Here is a 10280-nt window from a genome sequence, read left to right as displayed (position 1 = left end):
CAAATTTACCTTTGCAAATTTTTGGTCTTTGGTTTATTTGTATCAGTGGCAGATGCTGGTCTGTCAAGGAGGGGAAGCTCAATTTCGGCCTACATCATAAAATGTGTCCGTTTATTTATACGTGAATTTTACTCTCCGTTACTTTTCAAAAAAATGAGAAGGTTGCCTTCACCATAAGATCGGTGATTGGCTCATTTCGCTGTCAATCAAAAAGAGATTCAGCCTCAGACAGATCATCTGATCATCATGCAGAAAGCGGAGCTTCCTGGCCAGCCTATAAACGGCCACTGTCCGTAGACTCCCAGAGACGCTGAGCGTCTGATGGCTGGGACAAAACCAGCATTTATCCAATGACTCGTCTCGTTTCAATGCTTTGGGACTGAACTCTCGAGACGCCCAGCGTCCGCGCGGTCGACGCTTAGCGTCCACACAGTTTAAAGCACAGTGAAGCTGAGGGAATGAACGAGAAGAGAGTCGCGTCGTAACCAGTAAGAAGCTGATTCGGAACAAAAGTTGAGCGTGTTGTCGCGCATATTTAGTCAATGACATGTCCACATAATTGTACGGACACACAATTTTTGATCACTTACTTTTGGACATTTTAGGGGAAGCTGAGCTTCCCTTGCAGTCTTAGAGCAAAGGCCTCTGCATTGTATACATAGTTCAGTATTGTATAAGTGTAAAAAATAAAGCTGACTATCAAGTACCAAGCACAACTTTATTGTCAAATGTGCTGTATGTTCCACATACAGCACATATGAAATTTCGTCCTTCTCACATTTTTTTGCATTTTTTAAAATAAATCCTACTTCACGGATTTCACTTGTCACTGGTTCTTTTTGGAACGTAACCCCCGCGATAAACGAGGGATTATTGTACACATATACATATATATGCATAAAAACTAAAGACGTCACAAAACCGGGTATTTGAACAAGGGTGCGTTGAGTTTTTATACACAATCTTAGCTTACCTGATGTACACCAATAGTTTGTTTCCCATCACCACTTCTTTAGCTGTTCAGAGAAAATGAGAGAAAAAGTAGCATCGGTCTTGTACAAATTACTGAAAAATGAAAACTAACTCACCTGTTAAGCTTCTTCCCTCCCGAAGAGGTGGGCCAATTACAGCAAAAAGTTTCTGAAACAAAAGAGGCACTGAATTTTCAGAACATTGATACTCATTTTATATAATTCATATTTATCATCAGGTTTCTTCGAATTTTTACCATTATTTTTGCAAACAATGAAATACAGTGCACAATAGCATGGCATTGTGGTGCCGACTACTTTTATCTGTGGTTGCACCGAAATCGGCATGCTATTCAGAATTTTAGAAACTTTCTGCTCACTTACACTGAAGCAACATTTGTACACTGGACCCTTCTGACCACCTTGATGATCAAAATAGTTTTCCTAAGACTTGCACTACAAAATACTGCGGGAGTGAAATTACCTCCATTGGTGTGATGTAGTCATTCATGCCACTGTTGAACACATAGATCATCGCATCATATAGCTGGTTTGCCCAACAAACTTGAACTACCTTGAATCAAACACACACAAACACACATTGAAGATAATTGGGGTAGAAAAATATTAGTTCTTCTGATTTGATGCGTTTTTATAATCATTCTCCACTGTGCACAATGACACACATCGACACACCTGCTGTATATCGAGGCTTGTGACGTCCAGACGAACAATGCATCTCTCCAGATTGTCCATCAAACCATTGCTGTGGTAATGGGCCAAGAGATCCTTCATGATGGGTGTGGGGAGGTGACCAAGGCGGTCCATGACAATGTATGACTCGAGTGCTTCCAGGAAAACACCCTTAGCAACCACATTCTCCACAAGCCGAGCATATAGCTGGTCGAATAGTAGATCGCTATAATTGAAACACAGACACTCCTGCTTACTGTACACTCCGTGGAACATGCATTCCTGTCCAGAGCATGTCAAAATCAGTGACAGAAAGATCAGGGTCAAAGGTTGCGATAAAATAAATAAATAAAAAAGTATTTTGTGGGGGAAAAAAAACCCATCAAATTTGCGTCATGCGTCCAAATTTCACAATGTGGTGACTGAAAAGAATTATAGGTTGTACATGTACAACCAGGCAAAGTCTCCTTGACTCCAAAAACATTTATTATGAATAATGAAGCTTGGGGTCAGAAAATTCACGACCTGTGTGCATACTATCCCAACATCTATTTTCACAATTTATTTATTGTCTGCTGTGCTTGCAATCATGTATAATGTTGTAGAATGTACTTACGTCCTTTGCAACAGCAGGCAGAAATCTATCAAGATTGGAATCACATCCTGAACATAAACATGAGAATTTTGACAGTGATTATTCATTTATTAATAGCATAATTGGTTATGTATTTTTTTAAACGTTTCAACAAGGAAAAAAAAAATAAACATGATTCAAGCGCTTTGAATTGACCAAGATGAGTGAGAATCAACACAGACATAAAACTAACTAATGAATGATTTGTTGGAGTCAACAACTGTGTATATTGCATTGAGATGATAGCTCAGAATGAATGTATTCCTGTGTGATTAAAAAAATTCAGTTTTGCAGTAGTTACAAAAATCTTTGGTACTGTCGGTGCGGTGTCCGGAAAAAAGGGAAAATGAGGATTGGGCAATTTAAATATATGTACAAGTAAAAAATACAATATTTGTATGTATGCATGAATGCATGCATGTACGCATGTATGTATGAGGGTCATTCAAGAAATATGGTGAATTTTTCGGCATGAGGACTTCTAATACAGATAGAATCTAACAATTTCTTTTTCAACATAGTCTCCCAGCACCCTCACACACTATTCCCATCTGTGCACAAGCTTCTATATTCCCTAGGGCATAAAAATCTTTGTCCTCATGTTTCAGCCAGTCACTCACAACACTTTTGACTTGATCATCACTTTCAAACTTCATGCCAACTACTGTGAACTGCTGAGGCAGGTTAAGACAGACATAAAGAACAAACGCAGGGGTTATCAGTCAGAAGGAGTCTTCTTGCATCATGACAACGCAAGGCATCACACAGCAGCCCAAACGGTGCAGACCATCAATGAGCTGGGCTGGGAACTGCTCCCTCATCCACCTAACAGCCCAGACCTTGCCCTTTCAGACTTTCACCTCTTTGGTCCCTTAAAAGCATTACGAGAGGCACCAAGTTTGAAAGTGAGCGACTGACTGAAACATCAATCCAAATATTTTTATGCTGAGAGAAAATGGAAGCTTGTGCATGGTTAGGAAAAGCGTGTGACAGTGCTGGGAGACTACATTTACAAAAAAAAAAAAAAGTACGCTTCTATCTGTATTAGAAGTCCTTACAACAACAACAACAAAAAAAAAAATCATATTTATTGAATGACCCTCATACATACATACGTACATGCATACATACAAGTATTGTATTTTTTACTTGAACATATATTTTGACCAATTGTCCGGATATTAACGGCATTAATATTGGAATTAGTTCTTCGGAGAATGTAGAGTATGTTTTTTTTTTTTTTTTTTAATGCACTTACATGAAAATGCTGCTCCATGACTTGGATTCTGCCTTGTTCTGGGCACCTCTTCATAGCATGATCAGCAAACTGGAACAGTATCTCCACCATCTCCACCAACACATAATAGAGTTAAGATTGAATTAAAATTTCATGTCAATTGCAGACACATCTTGCTGTCACTGTGATAGTTCTGTGCATACCTTGTCACCAACAATTCCCTTTCTTTTGAAAGGATCGACACACAAGCCTTGAGAGAACACACACGCCAGTTAACATTACTCAATTATTATTATGCTATCATGCTACTTACTTTTGATAAATTGTATTTTGACTTGACTTGGATGTAAAGGGACCAGAATGTGCTCACTGTGAGCCCTATGATACACATACAGTTTGTTTCCCAAGCACAGGCAGACCTCTCAATATTTCTGGATTGCTGCATGACCATAGGATGCTGACTGAGTATGTTTGCACTTCTGGCCAATTAATGTACAACATTACAAAGTGTTATTTTTTTTATTTTGTCCTGAAGGATCAATAGAGAGCTGCATATGCATACAATCTATGTTTCAATACTTTGGACTCCATGCATCACACAAAATTTCATGCAATCATCCATCCATTTTCAAATTCACTTATCCTCCAAGGGTCACGGGCGTGCCGGAGCCTCATCCAGCTGTCTTCGGGCAGTGCGGGGTATAACCTGATACCCTGAACTGGTTGCCAGCCAATAACAGGGCACACAAACATTGTAACTGTAATGCTTTAGGTAACTTCCATTTTAAATATTTTTAGAAGTACTAGCCAAACTTTGAAGAAGAGCAGATATAAAAGTCTTCGGAGCGTTCAGAAAATTAAAAATAGTGGACTATATGTTAGTTTCAAGGTAAGCCTTTTTTTTTTTTTAGGGTTTGAGCTGTTCTATATGCCTCCCAGTTTTTGTAGATATACATTTTTTGGAAGGTGTTGTTTTCTGTTTTGTATATACTGTAAAGCATCTATGAGTGTCTAGGACCATACGAGTTCAATTTGCTACAGTATTAGTATCATTATCATAATAATGATCATGGCGGAATGGTGACGGACTGGTTAGCAAGTCTGACTCACAGTGAAGAGGTGCAGTGTTTGATTGCAGTTCTGACCTCCCTGTGTGGAGTTTGCATGTTCTACCCGTGCCTGCGTGGGTTTTCTGCGGGCACTCCTATTTCCTCCCACATTCCAAAAACATGCATGGCAGGTTAATGGAACACTCAAAATTGTCCCGAGGTGTGATTCTGAGAGCAAATGGTTGTTTGTCTATGTGTGCCGTGCGATTGCCTAGCAACCAGACCAGGGTGTACCCGGCCTTCTGCCCAAAACAGCCGGGATATGCTCCAGCAGACCCGTGACCCTCGTGAGGACAAGAGGATTAGAAAATGGATGGGTGGATAATAATGATCATTATCACTCACCAACCACAGCCTTAGCTGTTCGTTCATGAAAGGACCAGGCCAATGAGAGAGCTTCAACAAAATGTTCCTGCTTCAACAAACAGTCAATGCGCTGCATATACAGAGACTAAATTAATTAAGTGTACCAAAGACAGTAGAATAACAACAGACAACAAAGTAAAGAAAACGAAGTTACCTCTCTCCAGGTCCTGAGAGTCATAGAATGGGCTGACTGAAACAAAAGGGACAGAATGATGGACAATTGTGTTTTACAAAGTATCACAGCATCCCATTTCATGTTAATATCATTAAGAATGACTGAAATGCCAAAAAGTAGATTAGCATGAATATTATTTTGATTTGCCATGTTTTGGCAATACTGCAACTCTAGACATTAAAATTCCAGCGTAGTTTGTCCAACAACATGAGGTTGAAAGCATGAGTAATCTATGGACAATACAGCTCAAGTATGAGCAAGTGAATACCAGGCATGAATTATAAATAGTATATTTTTACTGCAAAATATAATTTGACAATTTGTCATAGGTTGTTTATTGCAGCAATATTGAAATGGTAATTTGGCAATGTGTATTTATTTTAGTATGACAACATCTGATTTAATTATAGTTGGAGCGTAACAATACATCTATTGAACCAATGCATCGATGAGTCTGCCCTGCGATCGCGCTACATCGTTAGGAACTGGACTAGGACAAATCGATACTGGCCATTGTAGTGTAGGTCACACCAGTGTAAATTTAGTCGGCACATGTAAAACCCAAACCTGAAACTTAGTGTAGACAATCATTACTATTTATTATGTGAATAATCGTTGTATCTGAGTACAATGATTAGCTGTCAGTTACATGTTTTGCTCACGTGAGTATTTGTCATTTAGTTTGTCAAGTTATCTTATATACTGTAATTTGTTTTGGATGTTTGTGAAATACATGGGTATTCTACTAATTGTTTTGTGTTTTATTGTTTTTGTTATTGTAAAGTGTCCTTGGGTGTCTTGAAAAGTGCTTACAAATAAAATGTATTATTATTATTATTATAATGACCATTTAATCTGCAGTTTAGTTTGTAAAGTCTTTTTAAAAACATATCAACGTAATAAATTATAAAATTATTTGATTGTCTTTTACATCCATCAAAAAAGAAATGCAAACCTTCTCATTTTCAACTCATTTTAGCCTACCTACCTTAATGACACTTAAGTGAAAGTTCTCAATTACTGTTCCCAACGTTTACAAATATCGGACACACATTAACAAATAGTACCTTGGTGCCCAAACAGACAATTTGTCCTGCATAGCTTGAAATAGACTGGTAGCAAGCTTTTTCTCCAACTAAAGCCTGGAATAAAAACATACTGTGTTAGAGACAGAGAATTATATGAGCAAGACGGATTTAACTTGTCCCAGGCAAAACACTGACAACATCCCTACTTTCAATGTCTTGTCTTTTTTTTTTTTTACAAATATGAATTTGAAAAAGGTGGTGTGCATTTGTATTCAGCCCCCTGTACTCTCTTAACCCTTAATAGAATCCAGTACAATCAATTGTAGCGGTCGCTAGCTAATCGCCTTATGCTTTGAGACAAGCGAAGTTTCCGGCGCAAGTTCCGGCGAAAGTTATCTTTCATTTGGAATTACTTTTACCAGACCTGAAGCGGCTAAAGCAATAGCCTGACTGCTGTAAAAACTAAAACCATAGAAAGAATGAGAGCTGTGGAGGAAGAGCTTTGTGTGTCTTCTATCAATTGCTACCAGGATATCAGATGTTTTCATCCAAACCGTTTATCACACTGAGTGAGAATAAATATGTAAGATTATAAAATGTTGGATTGGTGTCAATTTGATTCCTAGTCAAGGTGTTATAATATAACGTTATTTTTTCAATGTTAAAAAAACGCTTGCAGGAACAATATACTGTAACAATTAATTGTTTAAATAAGCTTTTTTTTTCAGCTAGTGGTGTGCCGCAAGATGTTTTCAATGAAAGAAATGTGCCTTGGCTCGAAAAAGATTGAAAAACACTGACATAGACAGACCTGAAAACCTGGAATCATCCCCAGTCACCCATTTTTAATATGCTTGTATTTATATTTTATCATTCATATTTATTTATATATTTTTTGTTCTTCTACTTCTCCCTTTCATAATTTTGCTGCTGTAAATTGGGAATTTCTCCATTGTGAGACAAATAAATGTTTTCTTATCTTATCTTACCTTATCTTATCTTATTAATGTTCCTATGCCATCTAGTGGTGATTATTCACGCGAACCAATTGTAACTCATCAGAAAATCCCTCACCAAAGCCTGGGAGACATTCCCTCCTGTGGCCAGCGATTTGAAATGGCGGCTGTTGTATACCAGTTGCACCTGCTCCAAGTCCAGAATCTCCAAAATCTCCTGACTGGGTCGGTCCACAACTTGTAGCTTTTCGTGGCTGTCTATCAGGACTAATGTACGACCATTAATCCACTAAAAATAAAATTGAGACAGAAAGGAAGTGAATCGATGCTGCACCTTGCTTTCCAGGTAAATTTGTCATACAACTACCACAAAAGCCTGCCAGAGATACAATGAACAGTTTATAAAACAGTTGAGCAATTTTGCTTGTGTTGCACAAATGAAAAAGAGTAAGATGCCTAGTGCTAACCTCAATATTATTTATAAATTGACACAAATCATACTTTATAACTACATGCCAGAATTCAAACATGACCCATATCTACATTGAAGAGACCAACGATTAGTTAAAAAAAATGTTGAGATTTCCTAAAACAAATTTGTTGGACAATGACTAAATTTACTAGGGCTGCAACTAATGATGATTTTAATAATCGATTAATCTGCCAAGGACTGTGTCGATTAATTGGAATTTTTTTTGAACGTTTCTCTTTCTATCCGTGATGCAAAAACATCATTATTTCACATGAACAGTGCAGAAAATGAACTAATTTGATTCAGTTCCTGGTTTGGTCCATAACATGTCAGAAAAACGGTAAAAACATAGATCAGTGTTTTCCAGATGAAATGCAGATGTTTGCAAATATTGTATTTTGATACAACACCAAGAGAAACAGTCTGCTTTCATGGAGAGATACAGAAATTCGAGAACATTTACTACTGAAAGGCTGAATTGCTGTTGATTTGGATAATTTTAAATGAAACAAGGTCTCCAAAGAATTAATCAATTATCAAAATGATTAATCGTTGCACCTGTACAATTTACATTAACAATTCCCCCAAAGACTATTGTATCAGTATGAAGATTAAATGGTCTGAAAAGCTATCATACCTTTACTTGGAGTACTTACATTCAAACTGATTATATCGCAGCTGAGATGAATATGTCTCTGTTTGATAACATGGATGGCACCCATCTCCTCTCTTTTTATCTGGACGAAGCAGCAAAGTAAAATGATTTCATGAAAAAGTCTTATTTTAACTTACTTTTGTTCATTCTCTTCCACCTTTGGAGTTAGTCTTAATTCTTGAATTCAAGTAAGTTTGCTGTCACAAGACACAAAACTCATGTAAAACAACAATTATTACATCAGAGGATGAGGTAACTTGTAATTGTCAAAAGCATTGGGCTTGTCAGCAAAATTAAGAACATTTGAATTGTGGCCATTCATCTTGCTTTGCTCATGGTAAAAATTTAGGCAGATCTTTAAGCAGAATTTCGTTAACTCGTTGAATTTCAATCTTAAAAAAAAAAACTATGGCAGGGCTAATAAATAATAAATGTAATCTGTTCCAAATCAAATAATATAGTACTTGAACTATTTACCACAAATGCAAAATATTAAAGAATGCTACTGAATGCAGTGGTAATAGTTAAGTGTATTTCAAAAGTGCCACCAGACTTTGTAGAGAACTGAATACAAATTGGAAAGAAAAAAATGAACACAAAGAGGAAATATAATTTATATATAGAACACATCCATATAAAAATAATATTGTTCATTATGTAAATTAGATATTTGTAGATGAAGATAAAATACAGTATGTATCTATTCCAGTTAAAAGGTCAGTACATACCATGAGAAAGTGAACTGTATCTCCTTTACAGAAAGCTAAGAATGGGTTGACAGCCATTTGGACGGACACAAACTGCCATGCAAGCTGTGGGACACTGGATGGATCAGACTAAAAAAAAAGAAAAAAAAAAAAACAACAACAACACAAAGTAATTGTTTATTTGTGGGAACATATTGCTAAAAATCTGATTAATTATTAGTATTATTAGTGCTGCCCGGAATGTTGCAACACGATGTGGTGCTACACCGAAGACGTACACCTCGAAATTCAGACTTGCCTGTATACGGTAAAAACTCAGAAAGCATGTGTAAGAGTGATTATCGCTTTCTGCTTTTGGATGTATTATCAACTTACTCATGCGACCTTGCAAAGACTTCATTCACGATGGGAAAAGCACAGTGTACAAATCAAAAGTGGTTTATCGTGTTGAAGAGGCCAGCTGGTTCCTGTTCTCAGCCTTGAATGAAGATAACATCCTCTGAGAAAGAAGAAGTGGCAGTGCTAGCCTGGAGACGGCGCGCCTCTGACGTGTCCACAGCTCTCTACACATTTTAGAGTTCTTTTTAAGATCCTATTATTTGTTTTCAAATCTTTAAATGACCTCGCTCTGCCTTACATCTCTGAGCTCCTTCGCCCCAGCCCCCTACACACCTGCCCGGCCGGTGCCTCAGGTCTGCGGACCAGACATTATTCAAGGTACCAAGAATTAAGCGGAGGCTTAGAGGGGACCGCGCCTTTTCTGTTGCTGGTCCCTTTCTTTGGAATGACCTCCCACTGAACATTCGGCAAGGCCCCTCGCTGCCCATCTTTAAAACTCGTCTCAAACTAATTCTTATTCTTTGGCTTTTGACTAAGCATGAGACTTGATTTTTAGTTTTACTGTTTTTGTGCTTTCCACTGTCTTCGTCATGAATTTCTTGTTTATTGTTGTATATGTGATATTTGCTCCATGTACAGCACTTTGCATACAGCGGTGGTTGTTTTAAAGTGCTTTATAAATACAGTTGAGTTGAGCAATCACAAACCCTCAGTATAGCCCCGTTCACACGGCAACGTTTAGTCCAACGCTGCGCCGAAGCAAAGCCAGTCGAGCGTTCACACGTGCACATTTGCTCCGACGTAGCTCCACTAAAGAGCTTATACCGGACCAAATTTGATCAACCTCAGGGAGGTGGTTTAAAAATTTGCTCCAGAGCAAATGCTCGTTTGCGACGCTACGCCGGAACAAATGTGCACGTGTGAACGCAGCTGGGTTG

General features: G+C 37.8%; 1 protein-coding gene across 1 annotated transcript in view; it reads right to left on the bottom strand.

The window, feature by feature from the left end:
* The window catches only part of vps8 (VPS8 subunit of CORVET complex), a 72035-nt gene that overhangs the window by 35475 nt on the left and 26280 nt on the right, over nucleotides 1–10280 (bottom strand). Inside the window, exons 12-24 of the mRNA XM_019881883.1 lie at nucleotides 9025–9132; nucleotides 8298–8378; nucleotides 7288–7458; nucleotides 6253–6327; nucleotides 5165–5200; nucleotides 4990–5080; nucleotides 3739–3785; nucleotides 3557–3646; nucleotides 2281–2327; nucleotides 1668–1890; nucleotides 1456–1545; nucleotides 1089–1140; nucleotides 974–1016 (exon numbers count right to left, since the gene is read on the bottom strand). Of these exons, the coding sequence (XP_019737442.1) occupies nucleotides 974–1016; nucleotides 1089–1140; nucleotides 1456–1545; nucleotides 1668–1890; nucleotides 2281–2327; nucleotides 3557–3646; nucleotides 3739–3785; nucleotides 4990–5080; nucleotides 5165–5200; nucleotides 6253–6327; nucleotides 7288–7458; nucleotides 8298–8378; nucleotides 9025–9132 (1154 nt within the window). The remainder of the gene's footprint in view (nucleotides 1–973; nucleotides 1017–1088; nucleotides 1141–1455; nucleotides 1546–1667; nucleotides 1891–2280; nucleotides 2328–3556; nucleotides 3647–3738; nucleotides 3786–4989; nucleotides 5081–5164; nucleotides 5201–6252; nucleotides 6328–7287; nucleotides 7459–8297; nucleotides 8379–9024; nucleotides 9133–10280) is intronic.

Source organism: Hippocampus comes, unplaced genomic scaffold (assembly GCF_001891065.2).
Source record: "Hippocampus comes isolate QL1 unplaced genomic scaffold, H_comes_QL1_v1.1 scaffold36, whole genome shotgun sequence".
Classification (NCBI taxonomy): domain Eukaryota; kingdom Metazoa; phylum Chordata; class Actinopteri; order Syngnathiformes; family Syngnathidae; genus Hippocampus; species Hippocampus comes.
This window is presented reverse-complemented; position numbering and strand designations above follow the sequence as displayed.